Source organism: Myotis brandtii, unplaced genomic scaffold (assembly GCF_000412655.1).
Source record: "Myotis brandtii unplaced genomic scaffold, ASM41265v1 scaffold475, whole genome shotgun sequence".
Lineage (NCBI taxonomy): Eukaryota > Metazoa > Chordata > Mammalia > Chiroptera > Vespertilionidae > Myotis > Myotis brandtii.
The window spans coordinates 3985674-4007459 of NW_005368148.1; the positions used below are offsets into that span (position 1 = coordinate 3985674).

The 21786-nt window shown below is 38.3% G+C and overlaps 1 protein-coding gene and 1 long non-coding RNA gene across 3 annotated transcripts in view; one reads left to right on the plus strand and one right to left on the minus strand.

The window, feature by feature from the left end:
• LIPN (lipase, family member N) lies at positions 1 to 18371 on the plus strand. Of its 2 annotated transcripts, XM_005875939.2 has the most exons (10): positions 1 to 76; positions 1334 to 1449; positions 2285 to 2402; positions 4399 to 4597; positions 6336 to 6445; positions 8828 to 8964; positions 10693 to 10839; positions 12494 to 12565; positions 13161 to 13232; positions 16986 to 18371. In XM_005875939.2, exons 2-10 carry the CDS (start codon positions 1342 to 1344, stop codon positions 17217 to 17219), a joined length of 1197 nt encoding a protein of 398 aa, XP_005876001.1. In that variant the 5' UTR covers positions 1 to 76; positions 1334 to 1341; the 3' UTR covers positions 17220 to 18371. The 2 variants fall into 2 exon arrangements, with proteins under 2 accessions (XP_005876001.1, XP_014402982.1); XM_014547496.1 differs by lacking the exon at positions 8828 to 8964 and having other exon boundaries at positions 6336 to 6459.
• LOC106727760 overlaps positions 11971 to 21786 on the minus strand; it is a 17439-nt gene continuing 7623 nt past the window's right edge. Inside the window, exons 2-4 of the long non-coding RNA XR_001364003.1 lie at positions 16716 to 16723; positions 15834 to 15835; positions 11971 to 11982 (exon numbers count right to left, since the gene is read on the minus strand). This is a non-coding gene — a long non-coding RNA (uncharacterized LOC106727760). The remainder of the gene's footprint in view (positions 11983 to 15833; positions 15836 to 16715; positions 16724 to 21786) is intronic.

The following is a 21786-nucleotide window of genomic DNA, read 5'->3' on the forward strand; positions in this document are numbered from 1 at the left end:
CCGTATCTCATTCTTCAGCCTGATGTCACATGCCGAAGATCAGAAGTTCCTAGTCCATAGGAGTCCTCAGTAGCAGGTAAAATCAAGATTTATTACAACCATGAGGCAGTTGGCTTGAAAATCAGGTTGTAAGGGCTCTTCAGTGAGGCTGCCTGAGTTCTTGTCGTAGTTCTTCTGTCACCTGTTGGCCCTGTGACCTTGGGCAGATCTTAAATTTCTTTCAGCCTTTGTTTTTTTCATTGATAAAATGAGGATAATAACAGGAGCTACCTCATGGAGTTTCTTTGAGGTTTAAATAACAAATGAGAAGTGATTAGAACAGTGCCTGGCACAGGCCAAACGTTCAATAGATATTAGCTGTTATTCATTTCAAAAATGTTGTAAAGTATATACCACTTACAGATATAAAACTGTCTTAACCAGATAGCAAGTGTACGGAATGTTATTTAATTTCAAAAGTAAGTTCTGAATTTCTAGAAGTCAGTCATTAATTTGTTATAGCCAAGGCTCTCTGCTATTCCTCTCTAACTCCTTCTTACACTAAGCGATGAAAGAGCTTACACTGCGCTTAGTGTTCTATATGTCACTTAATCCTCTCTTTAACCCTGTAATCTTCCTTATAACCATGTAATGTTATTATCCTCTACCATCAAGGAAACGAAGAGACAAAGCCACTAAAAATAACTTGCCCAAGGTTAAGAATCTTGTGAAGTCCAGAGACTGGACTTCAATCTCATGCCATTGGAGCTCTCATATAATGAGTGCTTACACTGAGATGACGTTGTCCTACTTTGAAAAGACATGATTTAAGCAATGCCAAGAGGATCAACTGCATGTTTAGTTAACGTTTGCCATTGGGTATCCACAAGAGAAGTAGTCACACCAGTAGAAACTTATCGCCAGCTTGTTTGTGTGGTTGGAGCTTCAGTTCTTGTTTGCTTTGTGGAATGCTGAGCTAGGCTATAGGGTACCTCCACTTTCAGCTTTGCCAGGGTGTGGAAATATGTCCTCTGAGTCTCTAGGTGTTCTGGCAAATCGAGGGTGAACAAAGACTTAAAATAATTGAAAATTTTTCATTAAAATAAGAGATAAAAATAAGTCTTCACACTAGACTAAATTCATTTTATTTTCAGAAGTGGGCTATTTCAAGGTAGTTTTGTGTGAAAAAAATAGTTTAATAATGCTCAGAGTTAGGTGGCTGTACTTGCTCTCTTCCACACTTTCTCAGCTTTCTCAGGATGTTAGTCACATTTTTATTAGGGTACTATTTTCATTTCATTAATCAACTCTGATGTATAAAATTAATCTGTAATTATTAAATGTTTTATATCAGGCATTCCAATGATGTGGCTGTTTTTAACAACAACCTGTTTGATTTGTGGAACTTTAAATGCTGATAAAATCTTTAATTTGGAAAGAGAAGCGAATCCTGAAACGTGGATGAATACTGTAAGTCATGGAAAATTCCAAACACCAAATAAAGCAGATAATAGGTTATAAAATTATTAAAAGTCCTGTTAGAGCTGAAAATCTCTGATAAGAAAACAGATAAAACAGGCTATTTTTTTTAAAAAAAATATTTTTTTATTAATTTCAGAGAGGAAGGGAGGGGGAGAGAGATAGAAACATCAATGATGAGAGCGAATCATTGATCTGCTGCCTCCTTCATGCCCCCTACTGGGGATCAAGACTGCAATCCAGGCAAGTGCCCTTGACCAGAATCGAACCCAGGACCCTTCAGTCCACAGGCCGATGCTCTATCCACTGAGCCAAACCAGCTAGGGCTAAAACGGGTGATTTTTAATATTTCTCCAAAAGTCAAGCTAGGTTGGCCTGCTCTTTTGGCTGAATAAATAATACTTTCTAGTCATACAAAGCAAACTGTATTTTTACAGAAAACTTATATTTTTAATAATATTAAGAATTTATATTTTAAGCCACCTAGATGATATTTATAACTGCTCTCTATTGGCCTGTGATCTTATTATCTTTAAACCAAGAAAGATCTCAAAGACAATTGATCTGAGAATATAGTTTGTCAAAAGAATGGGTCAATGCTAAATATTATCTCCCCCCCCACTAAAGAAATATCAATAATAGACATTTTCTAATATTCTACTTATTTTTATCAATACTTTATTTAATAAATTAATTTTATAGTTACCTGGGGCTACAGATTACAGATAATTCACCCTGATAAGCTTACAACAGATACTTTGTTCTAGTTTCTTTTGATAACCTTTCTAGAAAATGTTTAGCTAATGCTTGTGTTTTCACTGGCCAGAGTGAAATCATCACCTATAATGGCTATCCCAATGAAGAGTATGAAGTTATCACTCAAGATGGGTACATCCTCAGCGTCAACAGAATTCCTCATGGGCGAAGAGATACTAGGAGTGCAGGTACAACTTGTGCCCTTCCTGATAAGGATTGGATAAAACTAAAATTTAGTGCTGGCTTTTCTTTAAGAGAGTGGCTGATATATCAAACATTTTTTGAATTTTTGCATTAGTCTTTAAATGGTTAGCAGGGAGTCTCATTCTTTTCTAATTCTCAGAAGACTGCCAAGAACCTAAAAATAGCAAGGGCAAGACTCACCTTGTTGACAGCAACTAGGCTTGCTTGTTTGGGTGTAAAGGCAAAGGTGGAGCCTACGTTTTGTAAGCTCATTACTGATTTTCCAGGTGATGAACTTCTGTATTCCAAGAAAGTGGATTTCCTCACCGTTGGAAAGGGATTTGTTGGGTTGTATATAGTTGGTTGTGGGGTGCCCCGAAAGAGTATGTCTGGCCCTCACTAGAATCAATAGACCATCCTCTTCATGATAAAAGTTTAACTTAATGATTGGCATTTCTGAAACTTCTTCCAGGAAAGAAAACTTTAACATTCACACATGCTCTGATCTAAGAGACAGATGGTTTGTGGAATGAAAGAGCATGGGGTTAATATGGCCTTGTTCTAGAATGAGGAGCCAGCCATGCACAAGCAGAGGGGAAACTAGAACTGCAAAACCTCTGAAGAGGGAGAGAGAAGAGCAAGCAAAATCTCTGCAAAGCCTCAGTGACCACTCTGCATCATCTCCCCCACCACCCACATTCAGAGGCAGCTTTAATCATGTTGTTTGACGCTTTCTCCCTCTCAGAAAGAAATTTGTAATTCAAGCGTTTTTTAAAGGTGGGGGGAGTGTGATGTGAGTGGGATTACCTGACAAAACATGAGACACCTAGTTAAAGTTGAATTTCATAAACAACAAGCAGGCTTTCGTATATGTCTCACTTGAGTATATAGAACTCAGATGAAAAAGTTATTCATTGTTTTATTCAAATTTAATAGGGCCCCAGGTCTTTTTCTTTATTACTTTTGTTTGTTTGTTTGCTTTTGGCTAAATCTGGCAACCAAATCTTTTTCAGGAGTGGGGGAGAGGGGACTATGAAATACAAAAGGAGGAAACTTTTTCAAGGAAAGGTTTTGCTTCAGGAGGAAGAATTTGGGAAGATTTGGAATTAAAAGTAATTTATCAGGAGTATCGTTCCTAGCAAACCTATGAGGTCAATACTATTAATCGTTACTAATACTATTAATCGTTACTTTACTGATGATGAAACTGAGGCAAGCAGGTTATGAAATAGACTTGAAGTCACACAAATAGCAAGTGACAGTACCAGGATCCAACCCCAGGCCACCTGACTCCGGAGCCTGTGCTCTTAACAATTAAATTATAATTTAACATTTTACCCTAGTCCTTCTCATCTCCCCCAATGAATACTCTATCCATTGGGAATTTGAGAGTTGGCAGAGGGGTGTTGAGCTGATTTTACTATTATAATTTCCAAATGTTCTTCCGTGGGTGGAGGCTGGGTGTTTGGTTAGAAGCTTGGTGAGAAATTAGTGATTGTTCATTTACACTCACCCCCTCTTCTTCCCTAAAGAAAGGACTGGAAGAGGCATAGGACTCCATTAAACATGATCGCTTCCATGTCGCTGTAAGCCACACCCAGAAGATATATAAATGTGAAATCATAGAGCATAGCAGTTACAAGCACATGCTTTGGCATGAAATAGAGCCCAGCTTGAGTCCTGACTCAGTACCTTGTTAGCTGGGTGACCCCTTGGGAAAGTTACTTAATTATCTTAAGTCTTAGTTTCCACACCTGTGCAACGAGGATCCTCAAAATAGTAACTAATTTATAGAGTTATTGTAAGAATTTAATAGGCTCGAGCATGTCAGCCAATGGCCATAACACCAGGTACAAACTATTTGCTCAGGAAGCGCGCGCGCGCACACGCACACACACACACACACATTTCTATCATGTTCCTGAGATGCTCTATTTATCATAAACTATTTTCTCATTATCTGCCTATCTCTGTTGTCTCTCTTTTCCTCCCTCGCTTCAGGTCCCCGGCCAGTTGTGTACATGCAGCATGCCCTGTTTATAGACAATTCCTCCTGGCTTAAGAATTATGCCAATGGAAGCCTTGGGTTCATTCTCGCAGATGCAGGTTATGATGTCTGGATGGGGAACAGTCGGGGAAACGTTTGGTCAAGAAAACACAAAACACTGTCAGTGACTGAAGAAAAATACTGGGCCTTTAGGTAAACTGTGTCAAGTTTGAGACAATTTTGAATATAATAGTGTGAATGATATTAATAATAATCTATGACCTTTGAAGTCACAGTTCCTTGTAGTTCCTACTAACATCTCAAAAGTCAGAAATAGCAAGAAGCTTTGATTTTCACTGATTCTCCCATAGTCAAATTATATCATTTCAACAAGATTATTTTAACATCCAATTTTATCCAATGCTATACATTAAAAGTATGTCCCAAAGGACAGCACAGGAATTCTTATGACCAATGTATGCAGTCAATCCATATTTATTTAGTGCCTAATATATGCACTATTCTAGGCTCTGAGCATACAAAAGGGAGCAATGTCCCTGCCCTCACAAATTTTCTATTTATTCTAGTGCTGCTAATACAAGTCCTTTCTTTTGGACAGCCAGTCAATTTCACAATGATGTGTATCAGTACTAAATTTTTTTTAGAGAAACTATGATTGAATTTTATAGAATACTATTTTTGTTTTGTTTTTAAATATATTTTTATAAATTTCTGAAAGGAAGAGAGAGAGTGAGAGAGAGAGAAAGAGAGAGAGAGAGATGATAAGGGCGAATCATTGATTAACTGCGTTCTGCTCTACCTTGACTAGGGATTGGGCCCACAACCCAGGCATGTGCCCTGACCACCTGGAATTGGACTGTGACCCCCAGGTTCATAGGTTGATGTTCAACCACTGAGCCATGCAGGCCAGGCTAGAATACCATTTTAGAAAATTCTAATTTGAGATCTTTAAAACTTTGTTAATGGGCAATGGAGAAGAATCTTTTGATATGCTGAATGTTTCTTTTAGTGAAAGTGTTTCTGGGGTCACCAGAGGACAAGCTGGTGCCCACAGTAGGCTTTCCTTCACAGGCCTAAGTTCACTGTCATATGCAAAGTAATGAAATGCTCAGAATCCACTGGCAGGTTGAGAAGAAAGGAAGGTTAGAATAAATTGTTAGCGTCAGAGCTTTCGAGCAGTGAGGTGAACATTGGGAAATATTTTGTGTCACTGGTCCTTGGCTAGGAGCTAGGATCTTGTTTACTGTAAGGTATCACAACTCCCATAATTGGGAGTATCAACCTAGATATTTCCTCACATGTTGTTTATTAAAACAGTCCTCTAAATCATGGGTACCTGACTCAGCTAAATGTTATGTACCAATTGTTCTCCTGTATCAATACTAGCTGAACTGGTACTGTAAGATTTTGGTATATGTTGAATATATATATTCCTTTATATAGACAGAAATGTTCATAACAGCAACAACTAATTGCAGCCAGAGTCATTTCTTTAATACTATACAACCTTAATGACTTCCTTATAGCAGGTGCTATCAAAAGCTAGTACATGCGATCGTGATTTACAACCAATTCTGTTTCCAAAGTGGGGCATTAAAATGGCCCTGAGAGTCTTAAGTTCCCTGGGGGAGTCTAAAGGAGTGGCATGCAAACTAGATTGGGGGATGGGGGAAGGGAAGGGAAGCAAACACAATGGAAGGAAGTGAAGAGGAGAAATAAGACTGAACTTCAGATACTATACACAAGTCTAGAAATCATTCCTGTTATTAGAAAGTAACCCATGTGAATGCAGTAAACGAAAGTTATAATAGCCTACATGTAACTGGATAAATAATGAAATATACACCAAATAAGTGTAAAAAATGTGATCAAATGCTCCGAGTTTCAAACTTAGTTGGGAGTATTTATAAGACCCTGTTTTATTTTGCAGTTTTGATGAAATGGCCAAATATGATCTCCCGAGCATAATAGACTTCATTGTAAATAAAACTGGGCAGGAGAAGTTGTATTTTGTTGGACATTCACTTGGCACTACAATAGGTATGTTTACAAAGGTCAGTGTTTTACAAGGGTCAGAGTCTTGTAAGAGTTCACCTTTAAACTGGAACAGAGTTACTGCCACTAATAGTGTCCTTGATTCTCTGTCCTGTTCTTAGCACATAATCTCAGTGCCCTAAAAGGCTATAAACCTGAATTTCAGAGACTGTACATAGGCCAAATATCTCCTTCATTTCTGATCATAACTATACATTTGTAATGGTGATATAATTTCCCAGAATAACATGTACACCAAATCCACAGAAGTATCAAAGAATTAGTTTCTAGACTCCCTCTGAGCTGAAAATGTAAAGCCTAATGACATAAAATAATCCCTGAAGAATATAATCATACCTTCCTCATAACCCACATGGGATTTTTTAAAAATAAATAAAAGGGAGGAGCTTACATTTATATTTGAACAAATTGTAAAGATATGATTTTTTTTGAGTTGGAACATGAAAGTTTACTATAATAAATCAAGTGAAAATATCTATTTAGTGTATAATATAATATGGAATATCAATTAAATGTAAGAACTATGTAGAATTTTTTTAAAAGTCCAAAGGCTCTGCTCTTTTAAAACATACTTTTTAATGATTTCCTAAATCTTTTTTTTGAGTGGGGGGATCAATAATCTAGTTCCAAATAAAAATGTAAAGGGGTCTATACAGTTAAGAATGTGAATTTGCTAGTGATCTTCCACTGAAGTTTCTAATTTTAAGAGATTAAGTTACATTAAAACTATTTAAGTATGGGTGAAACTGTGCAAGAGACAGTAAACATTCTTACAGTAGTCTCCATTATTATCAACAGAATATATATATTTATCATTGCTTTATATTGATCAGCAGCTTACAAGCTTAGAACAGGCAGTGAGCATCAGAGGGCATTCTATAAGGGTATCAAAGAACTAATAGGAGATTCCCCCCCCACCCCCAAAAAAACTGCTACCAACAAGTAAATAATTATACTATCAAAGCTAACATTTAGTGAGCATTTACTGGGTTTAGGACCCTGTGTTTAGGAACTTTCCCAAAATATCTCTCTTTAAAACTTCCTGTTATTATTTCTATCTCCCAGAAGAGGAAACATAAATTCAAAGAAATTAAGTGGATTGTTTGAGGTCTCTTAGCAAGTAAGAGGCAGAACCCAGATTAAACCAGGTCAGTTAGACTTCATCCATAAGGTGCTTAGGCTTTGGATGGAGCAGGAATGACTTGAGTGGAGTCTAGAAAAGTGAGTAGGACTTTTACAGGATATGCTCTTATATGTGCTCTTCAAAGAAAACAGAAAATTCGATCATCAGTGATCTGCATCGCATTCAGGGCATAAAATTTTTTAGTGAGTATTATTTGCATACGGGGCAGAGCAATTTTTGTTTTGTGGGAAAGGCCCACTGTTTGCAAGACACTTAGCTACCAAGGCCCCAACTCATTCAGTGATAATAAGGCTCCGGAGTTAGTATGGGCAACAAAAAACCTACAGAAATCTTCTAGGGGGAAGTATTATGCCTGTTTCAGAGTTTTTGTATCAACTGATACAAAGTCAGCTCTTTTTTTTTTTTTTTTGGCCAGGACAGTTTCAATACGGCGGGGGTGTGGTGGGGGATGGAAGCTGCTGCTATGGAAACACACACACACACACACACACACACACACACAATGGAGTGGGGCCAAGAAGGCACCTTGGAGAACCAAAATACACAGAAACTCCTCGGAGCTTCTTCTATGTAGTGCTGATCTCCTCATGCTCACAGGGCTAGCAATGGGTGCAATGCTATTACTTAAAGTTCAGAACAAATGGACACACCTGGTTCTTCCTGGGACCACAGTGGACCGAGGGAAATCCCCTTCTCTCTTGAAAGCAGGAAAAGAATTCTGGAGGGTTGGTAAGCATCTGGTGAAGCAGTGAGAGCAATGAAATCTCATTCCATTGTGAGAAAGGAAAACTGGAATCACTCGATGATACTGCAGAAAGGCCTTCTTCGTGAGTCACCTCCCAGGAACTGATTCTTTACTTCTGGAAGCTCTGGACTCATTCTAGCACCTCAGCGTTGGGGGCAAAATGACAATATTGCCAGAAGTTCCTCCAGGCTTTGAAAGTGAGGTTGTCCATAGTTCACTTGCCAGTAGCAGCTTATCCCTCACTTTCCCCAACCCAGTTACACTGTCCAGTATTTAAAAAAAAAAAAAAAAGAAGAAAACTTGAGAGCAGAGAGGACTGAATGCAGATTCTCTTTGCAGAGACTCAGAAGAGTCTCCCAATTCATTCCCAAGATCATGGCAATAAATGGATAAAAATGACAAGAGTCCCTACTTTTCTTAATAGAAACATTGTGCAGTTCTCATTTTTACAAGAGTGTCTTGTCTCCTGTTCTCTCAGGGTTTGCAGCCTTTTCCACCATGCCTGAAGTGGCACAGAGAATCAAAATGAATTTTGCCTTGAGTCCTGTGGCCTCATTCAAATACCCCAAGGGTATTTTTACCAGTTTTTTTCTACTTCCAAGTTCTGTAATCAAGGTAGGCTCCCCATTTCACCAAAATGTATTTGAGGGTCTCATTTGGGATTATAGATACTCATTATTTTAAAGTCTGTGATGAAGTAAAAGTAGGAAGTTTAGATGAAATCTGTGGAAACCAGAATCTGCAACCAGGTGCTTATTTGTGTGTGTGTCCGTGTGTGTGCGAGTCTGTACCACACTATCTACAGCTGTCATATACAAGTTACTACACTCAATCATTAACAGACTTGACTATATGTCAGAACTGCTAGCTGTGCTGAGTGCTATGTCAGCTTAAAGTCCATTCATGTTTTCTTGTTCCATTCTTGTTCCACTGGGCTGGTCAATGAACTTGCAATGTCCAAATGGAAGACAGTTTTCTAGTTTCGTATGGTCACTGATATCCTGACTTTGATGTTAAACATGAATAAAATAATCCTTCCCATATGGCAACTTGTTGTAATTTACTAAAACTATGATTATAAAGCCTAATTGTCTTACAACTCAGTTATTTCTTTGAATATTTATTGGTTATTTTCCAAGGATTGGAAAAGCAGTTTGATTGCTAATTGTGGTTTTGGAATTTTATCAATTTAAATTATTTTTCTATTTGCCTTTTGTTTCTTTAAAAAGGTCATTGGCACAATGAACATAGTATTTTACCAAGATTGCACCTTAAATTTGGGGTGAAGGATAAAATCAATTTTGGCCAAAGTGAGGTCAAGACCAATTAGGGTATCACAGTAATTCATATATAAGAGGAGGCCCTGGTTTATGGTGGAGAAATAGATATGGAAAACCATTGTTTTTTGAGCTAAGACAAGGAAGAATTTCCATAGGGCCTAATGATTGGTTTGGTAATAGTTTGATTGTATTATCTACTTGAGCTCAAGTAATGTAACTTCCCTTTTGTGTGGTTGATAGTTCTACTGCAAAGTGTATTGATATCAGTGTTGGATGTTTCCTATATTTGAACAGATTGAGCAGACAAATTAGTTAAAATCAGAGAGACACCTCTATCACCAGTTTTACATATATATTGCTTTGCCTACAAAGATGGGGTCTGAGGCAAATATTGTCCCTGGCTTATCTGTTTCATATCCCCTACTGTCAAGGTTCCTGCCACTGTAAGTCGCATTCCCTGACCTCGCCTGGCACTTGATAATATCTGTTGCCCAGAGAAGCTCCAGTCCTCTCATCAGAGATTCCCCACCCAATCTTACTTCCCCAAGATCTAACATGCCACCTCCCTTTCTGTCCAGTGGCACCCTCTCTTTGGTACACCATTCTCTACTTTTCAGCATAAGCGCTAGCTAATCTGGGACACTCCTAGAAAAACAATGTGCACATGGGTAATAGGGAAAATCCTACTTTTCCTTCTTATTCAAGGCAATATTTAACCTTAAGGAGAAATATTCTGCCTTTCTTGCCAATGATATTAAAGATGAAGTCAATTACTGATTTCCAGACTACAATGACAGAATACAGAGAAGCTTCACCATGAAGAAGCGAATTTGGGGTTGAGGGTGCTCACTGCAATCTCCTTATAAATTATGTCTGGTGATCTTCCCTGGGTGCAGATGGATTCATAAGTATCATAGTTCCTTTGCCTGAATGACTTGGTCTCCTTGACTGCAAGAGCAAATACAAATTGATCCTCAAGAATCCTTATTTCTGGGATGATGAGAATGTCAAAAAGTTTGAAACAATTCTTGAAAAAAATCATTTTTTTTTTTTACTTTTACAGAAATTTTTTGGTACCAAAGGTGTCTTTTTAGCAGATAAGTCAGAGAAGCCACCTTTTGCCACAATGTGCAACAATAAAATATTATTGGTGCTATGTCGTGAAGTAATGGACTTATGGGCAGGATTCATCAGGAACAATCTGAATATGGTATGTATAAGGATTATGGGACCATTGGATGTTTTGAGAAATTCCAGCTTTCCTTTGATTTAGTTTGATGTATCTATTACTCTGCATAAATTAATATGGTATTCTAAGCTCTTACATGCAGAGGTTTGCTTGCTATCCATAGATTAGGAATTCAATAGCCTATGAATGTGAAGACTGGGAAAAAGAATAAATAGGCAGCTTCAACCTTCCATCCCTGATTAAGTTTAGGAAAATGAATGTTCCACAATAGGTAGTAGTTTCACATGTTCATAATCAGCCATCACTTACTACCATGAGTTTGATCTTACAATTAATATAGTGCATTAAAAATAAAATCCTAGAATAAAACTGAGAGTCGTAGACACAGACAGACAACAGCATGATGGTTACCAGAGGGAAGGGGGAAGGAGGGACAGCAAAGGGGGTCAAATATATGGTGACAGAAGATGATTTGACTTTGGGTGGTGGGCACACAATGCAACATACAGGTCATGTATCATAGAAATGTACATTTGAAACCTATTTGACCCTATTACCCAATGTCACTTCAATAAATTTAATAAAATTTTTAAAAATAAAATAAAATTCTCAAAAAGAAGTGAAGCACATATAAGCATTGAACTTATTTTGTGTGTACCCTCACATGTTGGATGACTCTGGCCTCAAATAAAACTCATCAGTTAACTTAGAACTTAAAAGACAGAACAGAATGGAAAAGGAATCCCTTTTCTATGAAGAAGCAGCAGTCCTGTTTCATCAACTCTTTGTTTCCTGTTACTGAGAATTCAAGGAGGAGGAGGAGGAGTTGGCATCTGCAAAGGAGTGTGGTTGGATAGTTATCTCTGTCATATTCCAAATGGCAGCCAAATAAGACTAGTAAAGCTAGTCCCAAACGCTTGTCTATCAACCCACCCTACTCCTATTTGTTAAGAAGCTAAGCTGTGTTAGACCAAAAACCATGAGGATCAATTATTCAAAGCCTACTTATTCAAAAGTAAAGATTTTTAATAGTTCCCTAGATTAGTTTTATGATATTCTCAGATATAAAATTATGATTACTATTGTATCTCTACAATGTCATCTCTATAATGTTTACAAAGATCAAAGTACAGTGCACATAGAAATGATTGTTTATTAGCTTTTCTTTTATAATATTTTATTTTATCTTCACAAGAGCCCACCAAATTGGTAGCATGATCTTCATTATCTTCATTTAATAGATGACAACACAGAAACTCAGAGATGTTAAATAACTTGCCCAAAGTCACAAAGATTATAATTAACATTGTTAGATCCTGAAGTTTAGGTATTTTTGATCTACTGATCTGCAATAGTGTGTCTAGGCACACTTGCACATTGCACCTTTCCTCCATGATGTCCATTCTTGCTTCTTTTAATTCAAAGTAAACAAATTATAGTTTCAGAGCCGATTCAGGTTTGCTCTCAAGCAACCCATGCCACTGGTCAGCCCAGAGTTCACTCATATTCAAGGGTCTGACAAAAATTCAGACTTATCTAGATGATTCACATAGATATTTTCAAAACCCCCAGTATTTGTTTACTAAGTTTTAGCTGAATTGTTTTCTGTTTTTGAAAGGCATAGTTTATTTCTGTGGGTGATTCTTGCTATAACATGTGGTTTATTTCCCTTCAGAGTCGAATGGACGTGTACATGTCACACTCTCCCACCGGATCGTCAATACAGAACATCCTCCATATAAAGCAGGTAGTGACTTTGTCATGGAAAACCATTCTCATTCCTATTTTCATTATATGTGAAAGGACAGAGTTAACAGGCCTCTAAGAACTTTACCAGCTGGCTTCCATTTTGTCCTTGTCACATCTTAAATGGTCTGATTTCCCTGGGTTTTAAGAGAAATGACAAAATACGGTGCAGAACAAGTAGGTAACATAAATAATTCCCATCTTAAATCAGAGCTTGTAAGAGAGGCCCTGAGCTAAAGCAATAGGTAAGCTGGGAAAACCTCAGGAATCTGAGCCTTCCCCGGAGAGAGGAATGTGACTTCTCCCTAATGAGTTTTGGTTTTCCATTAGCTTATCCTACAAACCACGGGAGATCACTTCTCTCTCTCTCTCTCTCTCTCTCTCTCTCTCTCTCTTTTTCTTTTTTTTCTCTTTCTTTCTCTCTCTCTCTCTCTCTCTCTCTCTCTCCCTTGTTTTTCACAGTAAAAATGTATTTTCATCTTTTACTGTTTGGGAAGCCTTATTTTCTTTCTAGTGTACAGTGTTTTTCTAAGATTTGCTGTTAACATTAATGATTCTGAACATTATATTACTAAAAAAAAACACATTTATTTCAGCTTTACCGATCTGATGAATTCAGAGCTTATGACTGGGGAAGTGAAGCTGAGAACATGCGTCACTACAATCAGGTGAGTTATTCAGAATGCCTCCAGAAGGGTGGTTTTGAGACATTGTAAAAATAAGTTATTTGAGAGTGAGAAGAATCCTTCCAGGCAATTGGTGGTATTCACATGGATAGATAGAGCTTTTTGAAAATTTTGTGATTTTGATATGTATTCATTGTGAAAAATCTAGGGGGAAAAAGAAGCATATGCTAAGGAAATTAAATAATTTATAATCCCTCCACCCAGAGATAACTATATATATCAATATTTTGTTGCATTCATTCCAGTCTTCTCAGCATTACTGCTCTTACATAGCTTTTAGCATTTCTTTTAGTATTGTTATAGCAAGACATAACCAATGTTACTGAGGTGTTTTTTTTAACAAGATCTTAACGGCTGCATAATAGTGAAAATTGTTTTACAAAAATCTACACAAATTTACAGAGTAAATGAATACACATTTCTTGATACTAACACCAAGAATTTGGATACAACATGAACATTAAAAAAGTATTACCCACCATGAAGACTTGTCTTAAGGCATCTTCCTCCTTCTAACGTTACACATCCAAATCTATAGATTCCTTTGGCCCTCCTGTGCTTTAACCAATGTTGTTGCCATCATTTCTTTTCTCAAAGTCAGGAGCTGGGCTTCTATGTTTGAACTAAACCCATTAAATTGAAATTTTTCAATGTTTTCCAAGACTGACATATTTAAAGCTATTCTTAATGCAAACCCACATTAATTAGGCTGTTTCTGAGCATCAAAACAGTCGATCAGACCAGTTATTTCTCAATAATATATTGAATTGTTAGAGAAATGATTCTCCTAGCTTTTAAGACAACTATAAGAGCTCTGCATATTTTTATTATTTTTAACTGCTTGATTATGGAGTTGTTTACATACAATAAAATTCACTGATTTTACATGTGCAATTCAATGAACTTTGACAAATATATTCATTTGTGTAACCACAACATAATCAAGATACTATAGAGCATTTCCATTACCCAAAAACTTTTTTCCTACCACTCAAACTATGTATATTCACAAATGCTTAGAAAAGGGTCAGAAAAAAAAACCCCACCTAACAAATGTTAAAGTTATTATCCTCAGAGAGGGGAGGAAAGAAAGGGTGAAGTAAATGGACATGATGGAGTAAAGGAGGCTCTATTTTGGATTTTACATACTTCCTCTGTCATCCATTATTTTTATTAAGCAGGTTATATATTGTTTACTTTTTTAATATCTATTTTTATTAATTTCAGAGAGGAAGTGAGAGGGAGGGAGAGAGAAAAAAATATCAGTTATGAGAGAGAATCATTGATTGGCTGCCTCTTGCATGCACCCCACTGGGGATCAGGCCTACAACCGGAGCATGTGCCCTGATCAGGAATCTAACAATGACCTCCTGGTTTATAGGTTGATGCTCAACCACTAAGTCATGCCAGCTGGGTTATATTGTTTACTTTTAAAAGAAAATGGAACAAAATATATCACAGTTAAAACCATTATAATCAAGTTCTTTTTTTCAGCTTTATTAAGGTAAAATCAGCAAATGAAATTTTAAGATTGAAGTGTACAATGTGATAAGTATGTGATAGTGTACATGTCCTTAGAATTTATCCAGGCTGATCCTCTTTTATTTGTGTGTGATTTTAGATCATTTTGAAACAGGAATTTTAGGGGTAAATAAGACAGGTTTAGGAGATTTTAGAAATTTTGGAAACTAAGGGGACCATGGAGGAAGCACGGGGTTGCAGAGCAGCAGAAGGTATATTTCCATAGAATGAGGGAGCTTGGAACAGCAAAAGGTCTACATTTATAAAATAAAAAGAAGGAAGCCCTTCCTTCATCCAGAAGCAGAAGAAGAGAGCCCAGGGGGGAATAGGAAAACAATAAGGAAGGAGGGAGGGAGAACCTCACATGTCCAATGTGAGGCTCAACCTTTGAGCCCAGAGGTTAGTATAGTAACCAGTTTAAGGGAATAGTGGCCAATCAGAAGGGATATCAAGGCATCAGGATCTGCAGCCTTTATAAGCCATAGGGAAAAAGAACTCAGTGGGACCCTTTCCCCCTCCCTACTTGGGAGTCCATTCTGTGGGACTCTTTCCCTCTCCCCATGTGGGAGTCTGTACTTGTTCTTCAATAAATCTCCACCTTTGCTAAATCACTTTCTGTCTGTGGATTCAATCTTCAATTCCAGCAGAATCCAGGTTCCAGTCCAAAAATTCCATTTCAATTTGAAGTCAATTTTTATTACATTTTAATTTTTATCAGTTTGCCCTCTTCTTAAGCTTCCAGCACAATCTCTGTGCCTACTCTATATATTTTCGGGAATAAGAGGATTAACCCATGCAAGCTCCATGAGGATAGGGATTACCTTCTCTTTTGTTCACCAATGTTTTCTCACCTAGCAGAGTACCTGGCATTTACTGAGCCCTAGATATTTATTTGTTGCATGAATAAAATTTCTTAACCTCCCTCTTACCACCTGAAAATGTCTCTGTCCCCTTGATTCTAGCCTTCTTTTCTCTCTCAGAAAATGAAGATCCTCTTATTTTCCAAGTTTACCTACATGTGCCCTTGACCCTTATTTCTTTTCATCCCTTCTTTACTCTTACTCCTTTTATTCTCTTCAATGAGCTCCTGTACCTCATGAAAAACAAACAGTTACTATAGTTTCCTTGCAACTTACTCCCCTAACTTGGACTTTGTAACGCAGTGATCTCTGATTTTTTTCTTTCCCTTTTTGTTTGCTCTCTTTGTCCTCTACACTGGCTACTCTCTGTTTCCCATCACTGTCCAACTGTCAGCATTTCCCAAGATTCTTAACATCTCTACACTAGTATCTCTCTTCCTTGGAGAAGTTAGCCATCTCCATAACTTTAATTATCTCCTCCTGTGGACCATCCATATTGCTTGACTAGATTTTTTCAGGAACTATCCTTTCTTCAAGTCGTTTCACAAACTCATGTTCATACAGGCCTCTTAAGACAGAAATGAACCTGCTTTGAGAAAAGAACCTGCTTTGTCCCCAAAACTTCTGAAACATGTCCAAATACCCTAGCCTGGCATTTAGACCTTGACTGTCTGTCTCCAATCTTATATCCTACAATATTCTTTCAAATGTTTTCTTTTCTGGGTATATACTGGACAGCTTGCCATTCCTGACCATGGCATACAGGCTCTTCCTGCCTCCTAGGAAGCGCTCTGAGAAATGAACCTGCTTTGTCCCCAAAACTTCTGAAACATGTCCAAATACCCTAGCCTGGCATTTAGACCTTGACTGTCTGTCTCCAATCTTATATCCTACAATATTCTTTCAAATGTTTTCTTTTCTGGGTATATACTGGACAGCTTGCCATTCCTGACCATGGCATACAGGCTCTTCCTGCCTCCTAGGAAGCCCTCCCACCCTCCTTCCTATCTGTCAAATTCCAACCATCACTCAAGAGTCATCTCAAATGACTTCTTTGTATATGAAGCCTCCAACTGGAAATAACTTCTTTGTCTTCACTTTGATTGTCTTTACAGAGTGTTTTATAGCATTTAACATACCTTATTTTGCATACAAATGTGTGTTTGGTTATCTTGCCGGTGTCTTCAAACTCCTGAAGATAAGAAGCATTGCATGTTTCCTTCCTATTTCCCTCAGTGCCTGACTGAACAATTGACTTGGTAGATACTGACTTGGTAGCCTCTCTACTTATTTGAATTCAGTTGTTTCTGTGAGGAGCTTCCTCTCATGAATGTCCTTTCTTTCTCCCCCATAGAGTCGTCCCCCACTGTATAACTTGACTGCCATGACAGTGCCTACTGCTATTTGGGTTGGTGGAAATGATGTCCTTATAACAATCCAGGATGTGGCCAGGATACTCCCCCAAATCAGGAATCTCCGTTACTTCCAGCTATTGCCAGATTGGAACCACGTTGATTTCATCTGGGGCCTTGATGCTCCTCAACGGATGTACAGTAAAATCCTAGATTTGATGAAGACATATTCCTAACTACAATACATCCACTTTTCCATTAAAGCTTGCTCTCAATGCCAGGAGGCTTTGGGAAAAAGAATAATCAGCAGTGAGGTCTACTCCAGCATCCTCCACCTTGTTGATATTGCTGAATGTTCCCTTGTCAAGGATTCTCAAGGAGAACATCCCCCAATCAATGGTATCCCACAGATTTTCCACTGGTGATTTGCATTCTTCATGAACAAGGAGGAAGATCTTTCTCCCTGTCTTGCTGATTCACCCACCTACAGAACCAAACAAGAGACAGAAAGGAAAATTCCTCAAGGCAAGCCTCATGTAGTGCTAAGCATGGAGCAGAATTATCCCTAAACATCCCCATTCTTGCCTAATTGTAAGTAGGTTGGTGTTCTCCCAAACTAGTCATTCACCTGTGCCATACCTGCATGCCACCTATGATACTGCTTTTACAAGTCTCAGACTCAATTTGCTTATTTATATTTTAAAAAACCTTTTTGGAGCTACTATAAATGGGAGGAAAAGGTATTATTTACCCCAACTTGAAGATAAACATAAACTGTAACAATGAAAAGCAAATAATTGATAATAAAATTTCTAGATGCCATGACTAGTCAAGGCCCCTGAGTTTTAGAACTGCCTTCTTTTTGGTAAACGTGCCCTCTTGATTTGAAAGGGAGATTGGCAAGTGCTAGAAACAAAGACATAAACCAGAGTTTGGCTTTCTCCTTGCGCTCAGAAGATTGAAAGAAATTTGACAGTGAGTCTTTGGTAGGATGTATCATGGCCCCCAAAGATGTCCATGTCCTAATTCAAGAAACTAACCCTACCCCTTATATGACAAAAGAGATGTTGCAGATGTGACAAAGTTAAGGTAGTTAAGAAACTTGAGGTGAGAAGTTTATCCTGGGTTATCTGAGTAGGATCAAAGTACTTACAGGGGTCCCCATAAGAGGGAGGCAGGAAAGTCAAAGTCAGAAAATATGACAGTGAAACAACAAGAAGCTGGAGTGATGCACTGAGTCAAGGAATTCTGGCCGCCTCTGGAATCTGGAAAAGGGAAGGAAACAGATTCTCCCAGAAGTTTCCATAAGGAATGCAGCCCTACACCTTGATCTTAGATTTCTGATCTTCAGAACTGTAAGAGAATAAACTTACATGATTTTTAAGCCACTAAGTTTCTGGTAATTTGTTACAGCAGCCACAGCAAACTGATACAGGGACTAACTCTCATACTATGTGATTCAATGCTATTTAATACCATACTTGTGTATTGGCTAAAATATATCATAGCCCCTGTGGTACATAGCCTACACTTGGGGAAACACTGCCAACAAACTCACAAGGTCATCATGGAAAATGGTATTCCATAGACTAACGCAACTGCAGAAGGATTTAGGCCTGAGGCAGTGAAGCTGGTTGCTAAGATGATGGTTGATTATAGGGGAAGCTCTGTGTGGTCAGTGTCCTGCTTCCTCCTCTACCTTGACTCCCTTTATACTGTGGCATCCGAGCTAAGACACCATTCCTGAATCAGCCCTCCTTCCTCAAATGGACTCTGTGCTGAGGTAAGTCATAGCTATGGTTCTTTCTGCTCTTAAATTCCAGTGCCTTTCCTTTAAATTAAAATAGGCTTGGGAATATTTTCTTACATTAAAAAAGATTTATTTTATTTTTGTTCCATTTAGAAAATAGAGAAACTAACAAAGAAAATGATGAGCAATATCATCACCACTAAAAGAAAACTACTTGGTTAATATTTTAATAGATTTCTCTCTGGTCCATTTCTGTTTATGTCCGTTTATAACTTTAAAATATTCAATAAACGCTATTTAGTAACCTTCATTTTCCCCATTAAAATATATTAGGAATACTGCTGCATTACCTACAACAAATGTCTACAATATATTTATAAGGAGTGAATAGTGCTCTGTTGTAAGAATGAACTAGAATTTATCAAACCACTTCATTCACATGGTTGTTCATGTCATTTTCAATTTTTCACTCTGGTCCTTTTGTTCACCACGGATGGCTCCTAGGAATAAGTTTCTGAATTTATATTTATTTTTTATACATATTGCCAAATTTTCCATCAGAAAGTTTACATTGAAAAAAAAAAGGCCATTTTAAAAATATATATTTTATTGATTTTTTACGGAGAGGGATAGAGAGTTAGAAACATCAATGAGAGAGAAACATCGATCAGCTGCCTCCTGCACACCCCCTACTGGGGATGTGCCCGCAACCAAGGTACATGCCCTTGACCGGAATCGAACCTGGGACCCTTCAGTCCTCAGGCCGACACTCCATCCACTTGAGCCAACCCAGTTAGGGCTGAAAAAAAAAAAGGACATTTTTAAAGATAATTAATTGCAACTTGAGTGAATAAAAAATGAGAGAAATAAGTGATAACCTTTTTTGGAAAAAAGCGAGAAGAATCTTTTTATTTCATATTTCATGTGATAAGCAAGAGAATATGCCTGCCTTCCCCTTGACTTGCTCATCTGTTGGAGAAAGAAGAGGCATAAAGAGATGGTCTGGAATCAGATTAACTTCTTAAAGGGGGGAAAAAGTAAGGAAATTTTTTTCTGAGGGGTATTTAGATGAATGTATCAACTCTTGTGGTGTCAACCTTTTCAGGCTGCAGAAAGCTGTAGCAAGTGAACATTCCTCATTATGGCCAAGTGTGAAAGGTCTGTTTCAGACTTTGCCTACTTCAGTAAAAGTCTCATGGTACACACTCGGTCAACGATAGATTTGATGGTTTAATCAATAAAGACCATCACATTGTGTAACCTAAGAACATTTCTGCTTTGGTTGTCTACACAGCTTGTTAGACAGAAAACTCCAAATAACTCACTTGCTAAGTGTTGTCATGGAAAAACCCACGACAGCCAGAGTGGCTGACTGAGCATTGGGCTAGGCAGCTTTGACTAAACCTCACCTGAAAATTGGTAACTCCTAACAAGTGTAATCTGTTGCCAGAATCGCCTGCATACCTTACGAGTCTAACTGAATTATGAGGTAGAACATTTCCAGGGAATTCGCTTTATTTTCAGCCTTCTCCACTTCCAGCTTACAAACTGATGATAGCCCTAATAATCAGCATGATGACAATACAGCAACAACATATTAAGTAGCTTCTGGGTGCCAGGCACGATGCTGTGCACCTCACACATATATTAGATTCACAACAATGTTGCCAGGAAGGTGTTGTTTATTAATAATAATAACAACATATAGGTAAGAAAAGGAAAAATCAGAAAAGTATCCAAGACCCCACAGCTGGTGGGGAAGCATAGTTGGGATTTGAGCCCAGGTCTGTCAGATTCCACTGTTCCCTATTGCCCCTTGTAGGTGGACTTGATGCTAGGTGTCACCTGTGACTTGAAGCTTCGTGGTATTTCCAGACTCCATAACTAAACCGGTACATCCTCATGCTTGCCCCTTTAATTGCCCCAGGATAATTTTTAACAAACAATGACAGCTAGAGTCTTTTATGATCCTGAATAATTCCAGCTTTTATTAGTTAATATTACAGATTTGAAAGAATAGGGGGGAAAGTTTTCCTTCTATGTCTTTAAGGACATTGTTTATAAAGTTTCTGGATTTTTGTTGTTTTGATCTATTTTATTTGGTGTGTGTTAATATGAGTAATAATAGGCTGCATGTTCCCTATTGGAAAGATATACCAAGCTTATTGCAGACAATTGAATAAACAGTTCAGGGCAGAAAGCCTTGAAGAGGATCTTCTAGAAATAATCTATACTAATAAAAGGGTAATATGCTAATTAGACCAGACATATTCCAGACGACCTTCTGGACATCCTTCCTGACAAAGCCGGGCCCAGGCGCCTGCGGCCAGCACAGGAGAAGCCACCTGCGGTCCTGGGCACCTGCAGCCGGCCAGAGGAGAGAAGCCTGGGTCCTGGGTGCGGGGCCAAGGCAGAGGCGGTTAGGGGCGATCAGACAGGCAGGCAGAGGGGTTAGGGGCAATCAGGCAGGCAGGCAGGCGAGCAGTTAGGAGCCAGTAGTCCCTGATTGTGAGAGGGATGTACAACTGCCTATGTCCCTTCCACAGAGATCGGGCCTAAACCGCCAGTCAGACATCCCCCAAGGGGTCCCGGATTGGAGAGGGTGCAGGCTGGGCTGAGGGACCCCCCCTCCTCCATGCACAAATTTTGTGCACTGGGCCTCTAGTATGTCATATGTCAATATTAATGACAGCACTAGGTAGGTACCTGCTGCTATGTTCTGGAAATAAAGAGAATCCCAAAAACAAGAATGCATAGGAAGGGGAATCAAATTCTGAATACAGAGACACTTGCAATTTAATTCTTTTAGAGGGGGACAGTGGTTATTGCTAAGATGTCCCCTGAATACCAATGAGGTGATAGAAAGGCCTCCCTCTTGAGTCTACATTTTCTTTCCATTCCACACTGCCCCTGTTTGCCTTAGCCCCCATCATGCTGAAACTGATCTTAAACATTTGGGCAAGTTGTTTCTTTCTTCTAGGTCTGTTTTTATTTTTATTACCATTGACAGACCAGTTTATATTAGTTTCAGGTGTACAACATAGTCATTAGAC